Genomic DNA, 20,619 nt, shown 5'->3' on the forward strand with positions numbered 1-20,619 from the left:
ATTTATTTTTGGCTGTGTTGGGTCTTCGTTTCTGTGCGCGGGCTTTCTCTAGTTGCGGCAAGCGGGGGCCACTCTTTATCGCAGTGCGTGGGCCTCTCACTATCGCGGCCTCTCTTGTTGCGGAGCATAAGCTCCAGACGTGCAGGCTCAGTAGTTGTGGCTCATGGGCCTAGGTGCTCCGCGGCATGTGGGATCTTCCCAGACCAGGGCTCGAACCCGTGTCCCCTGCATTGGCAGGCAGATTCTAAACCACTGCGCCACCAGGGAAGCCCTAAACCTACTTGGTTTTAATACTTGTCACGTTATTTTGGGCAAGTTATTTAAAATTACTCTGTTTATCAAATATTGATATACTGTGTTACGTAGTACAGTGTTTAATCAACACATATATATTTGTATTATTTTGAAAGTTTCTCACATGTTTTCTTGTATGTACTTACTCTGCTGCCTTACACAGGGTGGCAGAATCAACTGAGGAAGTGACCAGGCTCCGTTCCCCTCGCCTGATCCATGAGGACGGCATCATTCGCCCTTATGACAGACAGGAATCTGAGGGCTATGATTTATTTGAGGTATAAATTCTATTCTTCATGGTCATGAGTGAAATTCAATTTTAAAGATTTCTAGGATCAGGATTTCATGGGTGGTTCCTAAAGTTCGTGATTCATGAACTTCTTTAAAGATGACATAGGGAATGATGGTAGGGTAGAATTTGATTATTTATTTGTTTTATTATATTAGCATAATGTATTAAATGGGAGTAACTCATCATTTTTTTTCTGCACAGGATCAAAGCTTTTTAGTGCAGAAAGGATAATCTTAAAAACAGTCATAGGCTTTATTACTATTTGTATGTTAGCTCCTTTAGTTTGTGTTGTTAACTTTGGTCTCCTACTTTGTAGCTAATTATTGGAATTTCACTGCTTCCTTTTCTCCCAACCAAATTAATTTATTTGGACTATATTGTAAATCTAGATTTATTCAGGTAAACAGAAGCTGGAGGAGAGAAAAAAAGATTATGTCCAATTTAATCTTTTTAAACCTTAAAAACTTTTTTAAGGATTTTTTTGGCTTTTATTTTAGTTTTAATTTTACTGTATTTAAATAATACACACATATGTAAATTGCTATTCTCCCATGCCTAGCTTTCCTCCAAAATAAAATTAGTAATATTTTCCTACTTTGACTTTAAAATAAAATGACTCTTCATTTTTCTTAGACTTTGATTTTTATAGTATGTGATTATATTTTATCTTTCTGCATGCTTCTAACTTTATTTTCTTTCTTTTTCTGCCTACACAGCAAGAACTGGAAATACAGGAGTAAATGTTTTCTATACTACTACTTGATTTCATCCTTAAAAATCAAAACAAACTGTGGTATTAATTGACTGTCCTGATTTATTTAGAGTGAGAGTCCATTAAAATGAAGTTTTCTTTACATTTCTCACCTCTATCTGAACTTTTTATTGTAGTGGCTTGACTACAGATAAAAATTATGATATTCCTGGTAATACTGTACAGGAATAAGAGGTCAATATAAAAGATGAAAGGACATAGGAAATCAACTCTCTTTTACATTTAGTTGGAGGAACACGTTATTGAACTCACAAGTGGATACTTTTACTATCATTTTGAGAATTTCATCTTACGGTATTTATGTGCATTTCTGGTAAAGTTGGGGAAAAAAAACAATTCTTATGTTCAGTCTATTATGTCTTCTTTATGTATGTGAGTCCTGCTGATAAGAGTTACATAACTATTATATGTTTCACAAATCACCTAAATTTACTCAAGTTACAGAACTATTGACTGGGGCATATATTTTAAGAAATGAAGTATCAGTTGCTCTGGGTCTGTCCTTAGACCTCAAATAAGAGTTGGCACATGAATTTTGAGAGTATGTTTCCTTAATCTCTTTTTCTTTTTTTAACTCCTTGGTACTCTTGCTAGATAAGTGGCTATCATTTTCTAATTATGTTATATATATTCCTAGCCTTTAGTATTTATACCTTTTAAAAATTAAATCTCCTTATTGGTTATGCTTATTTCACAATTATTAGTTTTAATTAATGTAAATAGAAGTTGAACAAGTAATTAAGCAGATTACTTATGTGGCTTTTGGATTTATAGATGTCTTTATTTTTAAAAACCAACCACGTTTGCTTTTAAATCATGCGAGAGGATTCATTATCCTAATGAGAACAAAAAAAAATTACAAACTATCATTTTGAAATTAGTGGCCCCATAGTTAATTTCAACATACGTTATATTTTGATTTTTCTTTTTTATAAATGATAGAAATGCTTGATTTAGCAGTGTCTTATCTAGCAACTTTCATGCTTCCTCCCAAAAGTGAAACCAAACTATAAACTTAGATTTAACGTGTTGTAACATTTAAAGAGAATGAAGCTGTTAACACACAACTGTTCAGTTGGATTATATATTTTTTAAACTATAGTTATCAAAAGAATAAATTGAATCCTTCATATTTAAAACAAGGACTCTTTCAAGAAGAAAGAATGACCTTCAAAAACTAGCCTAAAACTATAGCTGACAGACTTTTCTTGTGCCTGAATAATTGAGGGTTGACTAAAATGTTGCCTCATGTACAGTTTCTGTGAGAATCAAGCACAGTAACTAATTCAAGATTCTGTCTTAAATCATCACTAATAATTATTCTTCCTTCTTAGGTAAAAGTAATGATTTTTAATTTTCCTGGATATATTACAATCTTAATGAGACTTCTGGAAAATCTTATAACTTGTTAAAATGTTTTTCTTTACTGTTTACTTTTTGATTGTTTAGCTCTTTATGTTATTCTTTTCCTCATGATGTCCCTTTTTACAACTGCATGTCAGTAAGCACAAAACTTCAAGAAACTATTATTTTAGCTAAATATAGTCATCTGATTTAGTAGTTTTTGTTAAGATATGAGAACTGGAAGAAATAGAATGATTGTACATTAAGAACAGGACTTGGTAATTTTCTTCCATGGGTAGCCAGAGTAGGCATGGATAATTAAGAAATTTAGGCTGTTTCATCCCTTGCCCACTTTGCTGTAATCAGTTAGTTGGGTACAAAGTATTTGATAATCTGGACTGTGTTTGATACAGAGAAGAAAGGAGACTTCTATCCTTAAGGGACCTAGTATAACAAAATGTGTAAATATTAAAGAGCACTTGAGGGTAAAATTATGTCCTCCTAGTGCTTAGTGTAATGTGGGTACATTCTAAATAATTTATTTGGGAATCTTTTGATTTACCCCATTTTCTTTTTCTCCTGAGTATTGCTCTGTATTCTTTAATTTAATACTGAGCTTTGAAAGTTACTGAATTATATACTGTGTTTTCATAGGATATACTCTTTTACTTATCCTCTGTTCTCCTAGGATAATTATCATGACACACACACACACACACACATATACATATTTACACAGACATATATATATATATAGCCAGTTTTTATTTAATATTTATCTTGATTCACATAGTTACGATTATATAATATTTTAAATGGTGTTCCTTGCTTTTTTGTTTTAATTATATTTTTCCATGTTCTTAGAAATGCTTCATTCTTAATTCTTGCATTACCGTCTGTTGAGGTAAATTTACCTTGTATATTTGACCATTCCCAGTTTTTGACATTAAAGTTGTTTCTGTTATTTTATTAACAGTAAGAATGCTGGGATAAACATCATTAAACATAATGCTTTTTCATATCTTATATTATTTCCTTAGAATTTACTTGAAAAAAATTGAATGGTTTTGCTAAATATTGTAAATTCTTCAAGTTGCATTTTGGGAAAGGAGAGTAAATATTTTATAAACTAATCTGCCACAAAGACTGAATCTCAGAGTGCAGTGGGTTTTAGAAGTGCTGGAAACCAGGTTTCTATAATGTATTATGGTGATAAATATACTTTAAAAGCTTCAGTTTTTTTAAAGTGCAAAGCCTGATGACTAATGATAATGCATACAAGATGGAAAGTGGGTAGTATTTCTTGTACGTTTCATCTCAAATCTAAATATTTTAACATTTAAATTTCAAAGCTGAAAGTAAAAGCACTAAATTGTTATATTCATTTCCCATATTCTCTTTAAAGGAATAAATGTTAAAAGATTTTAGCTAATTCACACAGGGACGATGTGAAACAAGTGACTATTAAACTCCACTTCTCTCTGAGACTCATTCCGAGGTTGAGACCCCATTCTCTGGGGATTCATCTTCCTTGTTCATGTCTTTTTGTAATTGTCAAGGAATGACTGGGAACCAAGGATCTTTAAAAAAAATATGTATTTGAGGGCTTCCCTGGTGGCGCAGTGGTTGAGAGTCCGCCTGCCGATGTAGGGGGCGCGGGTTCGTGCCCCGGTCCGGGAAGATCCCACATGCCGCGGAGCGGCTGGGCCCGTGAGCCATGGCCACTGAGCCTGCGCGTCCGGAGCCTGTGCTCCGCAACCGGAGAGGCCGCAACAGTGAGAGGCCCGCGTACCAAAAAAAAAAAAAAAAAAAAAAAAAAAATATATGTATTTGAAATAATAACAAGTGTGCTTTTTCTGCTTGTGATTATTATTGATTATATTCTCCTTTTGATAATATTGATATTGTATTCTTGGTTATAAAATGTTAATATCTTATAGGTATGTTTATGTTTTATATTTTCATATAATCTCATCTGATTTTTAATTATATATAATGTCAATAATATTTCATTAGCATTAATTATAAAAATAACTATTAATTTTAATGTGTGTTGACTGAAGTCACAATAGTTTTGAGATAGTTAAAAAAAAAGTGTATTTTAATGCGTTACTATTTATACTTGAATTATTTTATGCTTGTAATTGTCTTTAGTAATAAATTGTGCCAGCTATTTGAAATCTTAGAAATTCTTCATGTTTGTATTAAGGTTGTCATTAAATTTTCTTTTCTACCAGGAATATAATTCAATACACGCTTGTACTTCTCATGCATGTTTAATGTATAAGACCAAATATTGAAAAATATTAAATATCAGTTATCTTGGAATTTTATTATGTGTATATCTACCTCTCTGTAAATCAGTGGTTCTTAACCTTTGAGAAGGATCACAGACCCCTTTTAAAAATCTGATGAAAAGTACGAACCGTCCTTTGAAAAAAGTTCAGAAATACATTTTCAAAATTGTATATTCTTTTATGGTAGTTCATAGACCTCCCAGAGTCCTTCCGTGGACCCCACGGTAAAGACCCCTGTAATGTTAATGTCCAGTTTTAGTATAGGTTCATATTAATGAAAATGTCTGATTATTTCTGGTAAATATTTAAAAGCTTCTGAGTTACGCAATAAGATGTATTTTATTAGAAGATCACTTAGTGTTTAATACTTATTTGTCTTTTAAGGCACAGTGAAAGTTAAGTTATACTATGAATATTTTTCTAGCTTCACGTGCCAATCTATAGAATTGTGCTTTTGGTTTTAATAATTTTTTCCTAACTGGTACTGTTATTATGATTAGCTAATATGGAGTATTGGAAATACTATTTGGATGCATGTAAAACCCAAATCTTGAGTCTTCTTTTCTTTTCAGAATCATATCAAAAAGTTAGAAGGAGAGACTTACCGATACCACTGTGTTATTCTGGGAAGGAAGAGGACAAACCTTATGGTTACAAATAGGTATTGACTTCAAGTGACATTTTTTAAAATGCTGACTATATAGATTATAAGAATTTTGGAGATTAAAATGGCAGAGGATTTAGATAACTATGCTTCAACTGCAAAATGTTCATTGTCGTAGAATCACAGAAATACAGATCTGGTTAGGTCCTTCGAGATCATCTATTCTGACCCTCTCATTTTGGAGATGCTGAAACTGAGACTTAGCATGGTTTAGGGGCTTAACCAAGTTACACAACTTCTGAGAGACAGAGTCTAGAATAGACTTTATAAGTGCAGCAGTGATACCTTTATATATGAATTATAAATCCAGTTATGGAGGGTGAATTCATGAATCACTTTTTCTCACTAGGTTTTATTTTGGATGATTAGCATACCTTTTAAAAGGCTGGTATTATTTCTTTGTGTTCCAGTTTTTTCTAAGTATTTTGGGAGTGGTAGATAATTTTTCCCAATGAAAGAACTTGGACTAAACTACTAAGTTTATTTTCCTGAGATTTACCTTACATCACTTATTCTAATTATAGATTAATAATTTTCAAAACATTCTAAGTTATGTATTTTGTAGGACTAAGGCAAAGCACTTACAGCAGGTAACATCTGCATTAGATTCCTTACTATTGCATTTAAATATATTTAGGTGGCAAGGAGAGAAAGGAAAGCATTAGGGTTCAGGCTTAAACCTACAAGCTGTTTCTAAGAGAGAGTTAACTAGTCTTCTGATTTGCCCATTAATTAAGAAGTAAAATATTCACAAAACAATCTAAAAAGTAGTTTTTATGCTTTTTATGTAATTCAGCACTAAGCAGTAGAAATCAGTGGGGGTTTTTTTGTTTTCTTTTTTTTTGGTAATATGTAATACTTTAGTACTTGTTTGATTTAGGCATTTGGTAGGAATATTAATGTGTACATTATACATCTGTTTTTTCTTCAGGTAAATTGAAAAATCATAGTAATTTGAAATCTAATCCCTTATAGAGCTTTTCAGGAGGCAATTAGAAAAATAATATTCCTGACCAATGCAATGACAGTCTCTCTTAGATATGAGTGGGTAGCCTTAAGAGACCAGGGTTGGGTGACTGAATATGGAAGAGAAGGGAATACAAGATGACTTTGCTGTTTTGGCTTGAGTACCATTTACAGTAATTTGAGGGAAACGATGATGATTTTGTTTCTGTTTTGAGCTTAATGAGTTTGACATAGCTTTGAGATATCAAAGTAGAGGTGCCTCTACTGTCAGGGAGACATATAGATGCAGGTTATACCTGGAATAGGTATACAGATAATTGGAGTTTGGGTAAAGATCTGGAGCTGAGATCTAAGAAACCATCCTGAGAGAATATGTTAAACAGAAGAAGACCAAGATTTGCACTCTGGCAAACATGGTGCAGGAGGAAGAAAGTGAAGGAGATTGAAGGTGGCAGGAGAACAATAATATTGTTCAAGAGTACGATGGTCAAGAGCAGAGTTTTAAGGCAATCAGAATGGTGAATTGCGTTTGATGCAGTGATTTGTAAAAGCTATCTTTAACTTTTAGCTCCATCATCTGATTCTCTACTAGGCAGGAGGTGGGGGGTGGAGTCCACTTCCTAGAGACTGTTTGGAATGTGTAGGGGTGTTGGAAGTTGTTGCAGTGATTAGAGGCCCTGCAGGTGCTTAGTAGCCTGGGTCAGGGATGCTGTACTTCCTACAGTGCACAACACAGTCCCGCAATTTCAGTAGCACCTGTGCTGAAAAATACAGTGCCAGGGGTCTGTATCAGTCCTCACCCCAGTGGTCACCAAGTTCATTCAACTCTACCTTATAAACATCTAGAATCTAGCTCTTCTTCTCACAGCCAAAGTCAAAATTCCTTGAAAGCCTCCCCCACCCCCCGACCCCTGCAGAAAAAACCAAAAAACAAAAATTCTTCAAGATCTGGCTCTAAGCTAATTTTCTCACCTCTGTATATATCCAGTAGTCCAGCTACAGACCTCCACATTCCTCAGATAAATCTTCCCTTTTTTTTTAGAAATATATTTTAAACATTTTAAAAATTAATTTTATTTATTTGTTTTTGGCTGCATTGGGTCTTCGTTGTTGCACGCAGGCTTTGTCTACTTGTGGCGAGCAGGGGCTGCTTTTCATTGTGGTGCGTGGGCTTCTCTTTGCGGTGGCTTCTCTTGTTGTGGAGCGCGGACTCTAAGCACGCAGGTTCAGTAGTTGTGGCTCACGCACTCTGGAGCGCAGGCTCAGTAGTTGTGGTGCATGGGCTTAGATGCTCCACGGCATGTGGGATCTCCCAGACCAGGACTCAAACCCATGTCCCCTGCATTGGCAGGCGGATTCTTAACCACTGTGCCACCAAGGAAGTCCCAGATCTTCCCTGTTTTGTACTCCTAGATATGTTAATGCACTGTTTCCTTTGTCTAGAGTATAATTTCCCTTTCCTACCTAGAGAACTTCTTCCTTTCAAGAATCAGCTCTTAACACTACCTACTTTATTACCAATGGTCAGTCCCTCTCTCCTGTGTGCCGAAAGAATTTTCTACACACTCTGCTATTGTTCTTATCTAACTGTGCTGTAGCATTTATTTGCAGGTTTATTTTCCCTTATAGCCTATGGGTACCTCTCAAGCGGAAACCTTGTCTTCTTTGTTTCTCCAGCACCATACACATTTGTAGAATGAACAGTTCTACTTTCCTAGTTTTGCTTTCTGTAATAGAAACTTTAGAATCAAGTATAGTTATATCAGTAACAAATCTGAATCACACACTGGGAAATCAATGTGGATGCCCTTTAAGGATTCTGTGAATTTTTTTTTTAATTGCTTTTGAGTAAAATGGGATACTCACTCTGTGATATAGTACATCAGTATTAAAGTGTTCAAACCTGATATTTATTAGTAGGCCTAACGTGAATCTTTGCTGACATTTGAGGTTTGTGACATTTCTTTGTTGATTAAAAGGCATATGTGATTGACAGTAAAAAGCAATTAATAATTTTCCAAGTAAAACATTTTCAGGGGCTTCTGCCTTTATTGCTTCCCAGATGAGAGTATAGTCTGTTCCTTATGTGTTTTAAAGAGCATGATTTCAGTTTTCTGGTCAGTTAAAAAAAATTAAAAATAGACACTTTTCTGAATTTTGCAAGATTGGCAGAAGGGGAATTTTTGAAGGTCTCCTTTGTTACTTGTGCCATGTTTGCTCTTTATTTGACAGTTACCTTTTTTTTTTTAATGTGAAGCATACAGTTTTTAGTGTGCCAGGTTATAATGCTTACTGAGCAAGTAATACCGTCCAGCAGAGTGAAATATTAGAGTAATTAACTGTCTTTATCACTACCTATATATTTTTGTCTCCTTATGCAAAATAGACGAGTGTTGTGTATAAAGGAAGTTGAAATCCTAGGCCATGTGTCCGTAGACTGGCAATATCCATTTGAAGATTTTGTACAGTCTCCTATTGTTGATGGAAATCTGCTCAAAATTTCAGTTGAGGTAAGAAAACATGAATCACACCTTTAGAACCAGAAGTTTGTTAAATGAATGGAAACCAGTGCTTTCTGACTCTGTTTTATAGTTAACTGAATAAAATGTTTGAAGTATTATTATTATTATATGCTGAAAAGTAAGGAAAGATGTATTTGTGTTCTGTACTTTAGTTTCTGACAGTCCTTGATTGCATTGAGTGAAATATTAAATTTGTTCACTGAAAGAATTAGGTTTCTTTTTGGTAAAATAAAGCATTATTGAGTAGAAGGGTTTTTTTTTAACTTCATTTTGCTATAATCTTAAATACTTCTGGAAAGATTCCCCATTTTAGGCTTTTAGGAGATTATTATAAATATTATGTCTAAAACACTCACATTTAATAATATTTGACATTTATAGAAGGCTAATGCATTTTAATTATGTAATAATGCTTTCATGTCTTTCCTCTACATTTTCTATGGAAAAACTTTTTAATTATATAGCAAGTAATTAGCAAAAATGATACCCCATCTCTTGCTTGGTACGTAGACTCACTTTACTTTGAAATGTATAATTTTTATTATATATGATATAAACTTATTTTCACCCCTTTAAAAAAAACCTAGAAATTACTATTCCAAAGATGGTAATTTCTTTTTTTTTTCCTAAACAATAATTTTTTATTGTTTAGGATATTTCCTAAACAATATCTCTATTCCTGAAACTATCTGAAAAATGTTTATCATAAAATTCAGTAGTTAGAGATATAAGTACTATTATCCTTTAATTTACATTTACTTTCTTTTCATACAAGTTTACAAGTAAAAGAAACTACCATGAAACCATTCCATTTTGTATTTCAGCCTTACCTCATTGTAGAGTTTCAAAATTGAAATGCCTTGGTATATGAAACATAGTTTTTAGACTAGGAAAGATTGTGTCACTATGCATGTATATTACAGTTTCCTCAGTTATCACTGTTCTTTCACATCAGTGGTGAGAATTGACTCAGTGTGTTTTACATTATATAAGAATTTTATCTATCGGCCAAGGAAATGAAGGGAGGGTGTTTTGATTTGTCAGATGTGATGAGTTATCAAGTGGTATTTCTGTAGGCTATTTATCATTGCCTGCAGAAAGCCATCATTTTATGCATGTAGATATATACTCATCCAATTTCATAAATTCTAACAACTCACATATGGAACCACTGTCCTTGTACCAAAATGATTTATTTCTTATCATACCGAATATGTGTATTTGGTTAGTCTAGTGATTATAAAATAGAGTTGACATTTAAGCACTCAGTTAAAGGTTATGATTTTTTTTCTTCCCCATAATAATTTCTTTTCTGTCATTGTTTGTTTTGAAACAGAAACAAGGTCTGTTCCAAAAAAGAGACAGTGCCAATCAAGGCTGTGTTCAGAAAATTTACCTGCAGGATATCACCACAGCAGAGGTAAACGACTTATTTTAAAGAATGCCCTCTCAGTGTTTTCACTGCAAGTTGAAATAAAATATTATAATTAACAATACTTATTACTTTTCCCAAAAAATCTACTAGTTATAGCTTTGGATGGATATATATGCTTAAAATAATATGTTGTGGGCTTAACAGGGCAGAAGGGTGTTAGCATGACGTGTATTAACTGTGTATTCTTGTCTTTGGACCTGTGTGGAGATCTCATACCCTTGGTTTTGTACCTTTCTCCTCCACCATGTGAGCCTGTACTTGTCTTTACCATTCATGGTAAATATTTTGTTTTCCAGAGAGCATGTCGTGCCATTGAGGATGCATGGTCAATGAGACAACAGCAAAAATTGATGAAGCAATCATCACTGAAACTTCTCAGGCCCCAAATACCATCTTAATCACAGATCCCAGGGGGCTGCAGCTGGGAGAAAAACCAATCACAGTCTTGTCTGTAAACCACTCTTCTTCAAGGAAGCCTTTAGTTTTGGAATTTTTTTCTAGAGTAATTAGTTTTGGATTTTCCATTTTTCCCCCTTAGTTTTGGCTCTAATTTTGTAGCTGTGTGTATGATAGCAGTCCACTTCTACACTGCCACCTGGATGGGTCAGACCCTTAAAGAAATATCACTTTAAACTCAGAGTGAAATTTCCATTAAAATTGGGAAACAAAGGGTAATAGCTTGTTTTTAATTAAAGTCCATACTGAAAAATAAGAAAGGAGCTTAGAATGACTAGTGTTCTGTGAGAGCTTTTTTGGACAAGTCTTTGAACAAATGTTGTATATTTTGTTCAATAATTGAACTGATACAACATTTTTGGTAAACCAGGTGACTGACTTAAGAAAAACCACGAAAGGGAGACATGACATGTTTCCTGTTTTCTTTTCATGGAAGCATTATTTTCTCCTAATAAAAACATGTTTTGATTTGGCGCTTATTTTTCCTCCTTGCACTGTAATATAAAGACAAATGGAAAATCAAACCTTAAAATATCTATACTCTGTTGTCTAGAAGTTTTGGAAATTATTTACATGCTGTTTCGAGATGAACTTATATGGCATGATCAATGTGCTGATGCATGAAAATGTTGCACTTTAAGTTTTTCAAGAGTTAGACACATGAAAAAAATGAACATTTTTATATTTCTAGAACTTGTATAAGTTGAAAGATTTTTAAGGGCATCATAATTAACACTTAATTTTAATGCATACGTAGAAATGTATTTTAAATACTTAGTAGGAATAATGAAAGAGCTCTAGCTGCTTTATATATAAATAAAGTAAGGCATCTAACAACACTGAGGAAAATCATTGGTAGTATCCTCTGAGCGAGCAGGCCTGTAAGAATCAGTTCCATCCACTCTCATTTTTGTTCTTTCTGCATCCCATTTGTGCTGGTCAGAGATGCATTGCCTATTAAAGCTTTTTTAAAAATGCTCAAAAGTACTTAATTTCCTTGGATGAATCTTTAAATTTGCTCATGGTTTTTAACATGGCATTTACTTCAAATCACTGAATTGATGAAATGAAGTTGTGCACAAACTTGGTTTGCTCTGTTTTTGTTGATATGTGTGGTAATGTTTCTACTATCCTTATTCTTGTTTTTTAAGACTGGCCTTACAACTTTAAAAAATTTTCCTAGTTATAAATTTACAGTAGGCTCCAAAACAAAGAGTATAATAACTGATGCCCTAAATATTTGATATGTTACGGTGGTCTTTGCCTTTTCACCATCACTTTTTTTTTCTGTCAAGGAAAGTATTATATTCAAAACTTCGAGCTTTAAGCAGAATTTCTGTTAATTGCACTTTATTCAAGTGTACTAATATTTTGCGCCTTTTAAAACTGACTTAATCAGGAATTTGAGGTATCTGATTATATTTTTCATATGAATCACAGCTACTGACAATATCTCAAATATTTAAGTAATTATATTGTACTGATGGCATGTACAAAACATTGAACTAAGAAAAAGTAATTTATAGAAACCCATAAATTCATCATCTCAGTTGGCTCAGAAATAAACTTCCAAGTATTTGTACCATTTTCATTTGATTTAATCCCCTGGGACAGAAGTAATTCATTAATAAAGTGTAATAATGTCTATTGTGTTTTTTTAAATGCTTTGAGAGTCAACTGCTTGCATATGAGAGAAATAAAACATTTGGTGCATTGTTTACAGGTATGAAAACTTTGTGGGTTTATGTTACATACTCAATAATACTTGCTTTTATTTTTTGTGAGAACTTAGTTTAATAGTTACGGAGAGCTTTTAAAAAAAAATTTTATTGAAGTATAGTTGATTTACGATGTGTTAATTTCTGCTGTACATCAGAGTGAGTCTGTTATACGTATATATGTATGTATATATATTCTTTTTCGTATTCTTTTCCACTACGGTTTGTCACAGGATATTGAACTTAGTTCCCAAGAGCTTTAAAAGATACTAGGCAGGGGCTTCCCTGGCAGCGCAGTGGTTAAGAATCCTCCTGCCAATGCAGGGGACACTGGTTCAATCCCTGGTCCAGGAAGATTCCACATGCCGGAGAGCAACTAAGCCCGTGTGCCACAGCTACTGAGCCTGCACTCTAGAGCCCATGAGCCACAACTACTGAGCCCGCGTGCCACAACTAATGAAGCCTGTGCGCCTAGAGCCCGTGCTCTGCAACAAGAGAAGCCACCACAATGAGAAGCCTGTGCACCATAGTGAAGAGTAGCCCCTGCTCACACACAACTAGAGAAAGCCTGCGCACAGCAATGAAGACCCAACGCAGCCAAAAATAAATTAAAAAAAAAAAAGATGCTAGGCAAGAAAAGGTTTTTCCTGGGGGTGTGGAGCCCCTTTACCACACTGGAGACCAGTGGCACAGATCTTCAATACTGAGAGAATACAGAGAACAGATGTGACCAGCTGCTACACTTTGGATTTGTGGCCCCTCTTGCCATGTCTTCCATGCTTTCTGTCAGTCGCTGACTGTGGGTGGCAAGGATGCTGGGCAGGCCCACCCCTGGGAGACAGGGAGCTCCTCTGGCAGCCGACTTCGGCTTGAAGACTCCTCAGTGGCCTTGCAGAACCTTTCTTAGACTGCACGGCAGTTTGGGGGGCTTCCACCCCATCTGTCTCTGTCTCTCCATTGTTTTGTCTCCCGTCCTCCACCCCCTCCCACTGGGAACTCAGACTGCAAGTCTGAAGGCTTTCCGGGTACTGGGTTATCCACTAGGAAGAATAGCCTGAGGAATACAGCAAAACAGGGGCATCAAAATGAAAACAAGCACAAAAGATTCAAAGACTCATAAGAAAAATCTGATCTAGGATGGATTTCTTTACACGCGTTTCATGATTTAGTATTGTTTTTATTTTGAATTATGTATAAGAGAGGTGACTATCACCCTTTTGGTGCTGTGGGCCTCTAAATGTATTGATGTGGTGGTGTCTGGACATCTGTATTTTTAACAGTGGTTTCTGTATATTTCTAAGGTACACCTGGGACCAAAAAGTTAATGCTCTGGATTTAAAGTAATCAAACTCTTGAAGAGCTCTGCAGTTAAATTACAGAATTGCAATTAACTGCCAGAGCTAGAAGAACCATCTTTTTACTGGGGAGAAAACCAAAGATTTTTAAGGGATAGGAGATTACTCATATCAAAATCATTTATCCCTGAGGCACAAGCCCTTTTGTTTGAGAATCCCTGTGAGAATGACGATTAATACTGATGAAAGAGGATTCTATGCTATGTGTGTATTGACTCTGAAAAGAAATTGAGACTCCCTGGAACAGAAGGAGCCCATTTTTCTCAGTAATTGTGCCTATAGTAGAATTTAGGCTTATTGTTCTTGAATTTATGCTTCCATTACAAGGCTGTATTATTCAAATACTCAACATTGAGCGTCTCTTTGCACTGAAAAAGCCTTCGGAAAAACTTTTTGTTTGTTTTTATATACTGCAGACCCTCTGTCCCTAACAAAATTCAAAAATTGAAAAAGCCCTGAAAGCCAAAAGGTTTTTTGTAAGTTTGCGACAGAAACATTTGACAGCAAAATCTGAACTGAACTGACATGAGGCTATTTGTGGTCTTTATTCTATTTTTGTAAATTAGTTTGGCTGTAGCAAAATTAATGTATTTGATTATGAGGTGCTGCTCCAGACTTCACTGGAGGGGTACAAGCTGTGTGGTATATGAACCGTATTGCCTTTCTAAAATTTGAAAAATTCTGTATTGTGAAACACATCTGGTCCCAGGAGTTAGATAAGAAATTGTAAATCTGTATAACCTTAAAATTATCAGTTTATTAAAGCTGCTTCCCAAATTTTGGAAACGTCATAAACTGTAGGAGAAGCCATGAGGAACAACAGGATTTTCTTCCCTCTTCAGATCGTATCAATGTTTCATTTTAGTTATGCTGGCAAATTGTTTTGATAAAGCATTCAAAGTAGTTGGCATCGACATTTAGGAGACTGAAATGTTGCCATATGATGGTGCTTCATAAAGATTCATGACAACTCTGAAGAAAAAAAAAACAAGAACATAGTCATGATTTCTATCCCCTAGTGTATTAATTAAGTAAATATCTGGTGGATGAAAAGTTTTTAGAATTGACCTCTAGTGTGAAAATAATTAGAATGGTAATGAAATAGGCCATAATATGATCCTCTAGGTTGATAGTATCCACTAATAGTGAACACTTTACAAAGAAGCTTTAATTCTTTAGTAGTATTTTTATCTTGAAGAATGACCAAGTGACTTCTCCAGAGATTTGACCATAATGCTTAAATTTCCCCAGTTGTGGTTTAAGTTCCATGATAAATAATATTCATCAAAAAAAGACTTCAGATCTTGGTCTTTGGGTTTTATTATTTGTTTTTGTAGAAAACATTTACCTTATAATACTAGTTTTTCTGTCATACAAACTGCTTTCCTCTTTTGTCATCTTCTAAGCCTTTCTTCTTTATACATTATTTTATCTTTTTAATGGCACCTCTCTGGATATTATTAAATTCTCTTTATTAAGTATCAATAGATATTATACCAGTGACTGGCACACTGCAGCCCATGGACCAAATAATCTGGTGTTTTTTTTGTTTTTTGTTTTGGCTGTGCCCTGTGCGTCGTGTGGGATCTTAGTTCTTCGACCAGGAATTGAACCTGTGCCCCCTAGAGTGGAAGCATGGAGTCTTAACCACTGGACCACCAGGGAAGTCCCCAAATAATCTGTTCTTGTAAGTAAAGTTTTATTGGAACACATTAGTAATGCTGTTGCATTGGTAATTCATTTGCATTGGTAATGCTGTTCCCACACTACAATGGCAGAAATGGGTAGTTGTGACAGAGACAATATGACCAGCAAAACTTAAAATATTTACTCTCTGAACCTTTATAGAAGAACATCAACCTCTACATTATACTATCAATATAAAATTAATCTTAGAGATGGGACAGAAATAAGACACTAAATAATTTACCCAAAATCCTATGGTGAGATAGAAGCAGAAATTAGGATTCATCACCTACCAGCTTCTCTTTCTTATCTCCACCTCTTCCCCTTCTTTCTTAGAAATGAGGATAATTGTGTCAATATTGAATGAACATGACTGATGTTGGCTTCTTGGATTTCTTTTAGAACCTTATACCCTTATCCCAAAATTATCTATGTATTTTCGCCTACTCTATGTTTTAGGTCTAACAGTGACACAAGCACTTCCCATAGTAGCACTTGAAATCTAAACTGGCCCTTTGTCTGAATTTTTTTTTACTTTAGAGAATTCTTACATATGATCTAAGGTTTTTTCTTTTTGGCTGTGTTCGGTCTTCGTTGCTGCGTGTGGGCTTTCTCTAGTTGCAGCGAGCGGGGGCTACTCTTTGTTGTGGTGTGCAGGCGTCTCATTGCAGTGGCTTCTCTTGTGGAGCACGGGCTCTAGGTGCGCAGGCTTCAGTAGTTGTGGCACATGGGCTCGGTAGTTGTGGCCCACAGGCTCTAGAGCGCAGGCTCAGTAGTTGTGGCGCACGGGCTTAGTTGCTCCGTGGCATGTGAGATCTTCCCGGACCAGGGCTCAAACCTGTGTCCCCTGCATTGGCAGGTGGATTCTTAACCGCTCTGCCACCAGGGAACCCCTGATCTGATATTACTGTGACAGTTCACTAGCAAATAGAGCTTTTGAGGTGTAAACATCAAGAAATAATTTTGGCTAGGACCTAAAACTTGTCTCTATTTCTAATGCATGGTCAGAACGAAGAATCAAATACGTGATTATGGTGTTATACCATAATCAAGCCATTAGAAAATTCTGTTGTTAGAGGCATGAAAAAAATGCCCAAGATGCATACTGTATCCCAACTAGCTAGGGGCTCACTGGAGGAAGTTACATGTTTTTAAGCATAGTAGGTCATATTAAAGAGTAATAATGTAACATGAGCAGGTGTTCAAAGATTGCAATTTGAGTGGAAACTATAACATTTTAGATTCACCAGAGGATGGTGCTGCAAATGAGATAAGCAAGCACTTACTGATGGTTTAGATTAAGAAGCACACCTGAACAGGACATATCTCCCTTCCCTGCAGAGCTCTTTTGGAGACTCTTAACCTACTTTGATACTTCTGATCAAATCTTCCTTACTTCATTCAATTCACAGTGATTCACACTTACAGAAGTAGTGCGGGGGGAGGGAGGAGGGCATGAATTAGAGGATTAACAGAGTTAACTTTTTCATTAAAGATTTCCTGGACTCTGCAGTGATTGGAATATCAGTAGCTGTGCAATGGAAGTAGTAGATTTTTTTTTTTTTTCTTTAAGCCAAGATAAGGGAGTCATACTCCTGAGAGATTCTGGAATAGTTAAAGGTCTGTGTGACATTTTAATATATCTGGAATTATTGACTGGAAATACATTGCAGGAAATAACTGCTTGCCCATGTAAAAGATTCCTTTGGTTAAAGTTTAGAGACCTAGAAAATGCTCCTTCGGAGCTGACCCCAAACAAACAGAGTGGAAATTTTGCATGACTATTATGACAATCTAGGTGGTGAATGGATACTATTGAAAACATTGTTTTGTAAGGGCCATAAAGACTGATTACCCATGACTTAGACTGGTGAATAAGAATATATTGCCTGTTCTATTTAAAACTAATGATTCAAATCAATTAATGTTAAATTATAATGTAGCTCTTTTAGAAACACCAATAATGCTTTTATGTCAAGTGGATTCATTTTTAATTAGTACTATCACTCTTTTTGGAGAAAATAATTCCCTTGGGGGCCTTTGTTTTAGTTGTACTTCAGTTCATAGACTGATAATAGTCCATGGTTGGAAGGTCCTTATATTAAGCATAGATCTGTTTTACTGTGGCTGCCATCCTTTGAACTCAGTCCCAATCCTTGGGGCCATTAGAGTAAGAATGACTTTTTATACAGATGAAGTCCTGTTATAACTGCTCTTTCCTCTGCTGGCTGATGTCCTTCTCATGGGATGAATTCCCCCCAGCATTACACATGTATTCCTAGTTCAGAAGAAATACAGGTTTTGTTTTACATGATGGAATGTTTTATTAAACTCTGAGAACTTTTATTTTTACAGCTGAAGACTTGAAAACCATTTACTCCCTTTAGTTCCACATAATAGGTGAAAACCTTCAACTATGTAAATTACAAATTAAAGACCTAATTCTAGCTGTAAATCCAATGGCTTTAAATTCTGAATACTGAGCCTACCTAGTAACTCTGTTTATATTGTAAGAGTAGTTGGAAGTCCCTTTAGTCACAGATATTTTAAGCCTTTCATGATGGAATCATAGAATCTTTACGAAATTATATATTACCATCTTCTTGACCTTGGATAAAACCACCCATCCTTTAATGAATGATTCTTTAAAACAATGACCTTATATAAATGGAAGCCTGTATATGGAAGCACTGAGTAATAGAATTGAAGGCTGACCTCATGTCCTGCCATTCATTCAGTAAAGCATGTAAGTCTTCAAGTTCTCACCTCTTTCTACCTAAACCATCCCTGATTAGACATAAGTTCAGGTCATCCCATAATCTTGATGGCACTTCCCTAAATACAACAGTTCATCCATGTCCCTCTCAGATGTGGTACCTGATCTGAGTGAGTGTTGCCAGAGACACCTTAGGCAGACTGGTACCTGGGCAATCCCATATTTTCTACTACCTTTCTAATAGTAATAGTATAAGTATCCCAACTGATTAATTACTTACATGAAGTAAAATGTCCTCACTATTGTACTACTTTTCCTCTTGATTATAATTTATTAGTCTTGTAACTTCTATTTATATAAGAATGTTATTATCCCTTTTATCTCTTACTAAAAGTAAGAGAGAATTTGTGTGGTACTACAAATTTAAAAATCAAAAGACCCTGAAAAAAATCCCTTTACCTCTCTCAGTCTCAGTTTCTTCATTTGAAAAATAAGACCTCTGGACCAGATCTGCCTTTTTGCGCTCTGCATGGATTATACAGTTATGGACAAAGTGATGGGTTTTAACGTTGTTAGTTCCAAGTGTGAGATGTGTTACTTCAAGGAGGGCTTATTCCCTCTTTCCCACAATATCCCCATAGACATATGTATGTTTTAATGATCAATGAGGTGTATGTGTGTGTGGTTTTTTTTTTAAACCACGAAGCCTTTATTTTTTTATTTTTTTTGCATTTTGAAAGTTCTCATTTTTTATGGTAAATGTGTTCCAGAAAAGTTGGATGACAGTAATACAGTATTTTAATAAACAAGAACATTTTGGTATGCTATGGGAAATCTGTTTTTTTTTTAAACATCTTTATTGGAGTATAGCTGCTTTACAATGTTGTGTTAGCTTCTGCTGTATAACAAAGTGAATCAGCTGTATGTATACATATAGCCCCATATCCCCTCCCTCTTTGCGTCTCCTTCCCACCCTCCCTATCCCAGCCCTCTAGGTGGTCACAAAGCACTGAGCTGATCTCTCTGTGCGATGCAGCTTCTTCCCACTAGCTATCTGTTTTACATTTGATAGTGTATATATGTCAGTGCTACGCTCTCACTTCGCTCCAGCTTCCCCTCCACAAAGCCTTTAATAGAAAAAGAAGAGGAAGTGTGAGGTAGTGTGGCTAGTCATCGTGTGTGAGAATGGTCTGGTGTGGAGGGGGCAGAGTGCTAATAGAGAGCCCCCTGGATGTCCTGTGAAGAGGAATGGCCTAGTCTAGGGCCAGCTTATTGCTCTGAAAATGGAATCCTGATCTTATTTCTCAGAGCTTTACCCTTAGCAGTGCCCTATAATTGTCTTGGGATCCAGGCTGTGTAATGCAGTCATCACGCAACACCAGGCCAACCTAGGTTCTCCATGAGATAACACTACAATGGACTGAATTCAGTCCCCAAAATTCAGTTGTTGAAATTGCAAGCCACAAGGTGATGGCATTAAGGAGTTGGGGCCTTTGGAAGGTAATTAGATCATGAGATTGCGGCTCTCATGAATGAGATTAGTGCCCTTATGAAAGAGACCTCAAGAGATCCCTTGCCTCCTTCCTGCATGTGAGGACACAGCAAGAAGGCACCACCATCTTGTCTATGAAGAAGTGGGCTCTCACCAGACAGCATATCTGCTAGCACCATTATCTTGGACTTCCAGACTACAGAACTATGAAAAATAGTTTATTGCTTATAAGGCACCCAGTTTATGGTATTTTTGTTATAGCAATCCAAATGGACTGAGACAATCACCCCCTCAGAAGGCTCCCCTGCTGCCCAGCCCTGTCATCTGAAACTTTGTTGGAGTCCTTGCTTTGGAGAAAGGATTACAGATATTACCCATGTGGATTAATTTGCACAGGTTAATTTACCAAATCAGCAAAAGGGTTGGATTAAATTATCAAGAAATTAGAAAAAGAAATATCCAATAAAAAATATTAAGTGGATATGCTTTAAAAGAAGGATTAAAAACAAGATACTATTAAAGAAAAAAGAAAGAGGCAAATTAGAATGAGAACCAAATAGATCTTCTAGAAATGAAAAATAACATTGAAATAAAAAAAATCAATGGGCAG

General features: G+C 35.5%; 1 protein-coding gene across 3 annotated transcripts in view; it reads left to right on the plus strand.

The window, feature by feature from the left end:
- The window catches only part of VPS13C (vacuolar protein sorting 13 homolog C), a 176,398-nt gene extending 163,636 nt beyond the window's left edge, over positions 1-12,762 (plus strand). For 2 of the 3 annotated variants that reach the window (XM_032621285.1, XM_032621287.1), the window contains exons 79-83: positions 458-572; positions 5,572-5,660; positions 9,016-9,139; positions 10,488-10,571; positions 10,883-12,762. In XM_032621285.1, the coding sequence (XP_032477176.1) occupies positions 458-572; positions 5,572-5,660; positions 9,016-9,139; positions 10,488-10,571; positions 10,883-10,984 (514 nt within the window). In that variant the 3' untranslated portion in view covers positions 10,985-12,762. The remainder of the gene's footprint in view (positions 1-457; positions 573-5,571; positions 5,661-9,015; positions 9,140-10,487; positions 10,572-10,882) is intronic. The other variant, XR_004348280.1, reaches the window with a different exon arrangement.
- Positions 12,763-20,619: the final 7,857 nt, after the last annotated feature.

This window comes from Phocoena sinus, chromosome 2 (assembly GCF_008692025.1).
Source record: "Phocoena sinus isolate mPhoSin1 chromosome 2, mPhoSin1.pri, whole genome shotgun sequence".
Taxonomy (NCBI): Eukaryota; Metazoa; Chordata; class Mammalia; order Artiodactyla; family Phocoenidae; genus Phocoena; species Phocoena sinus.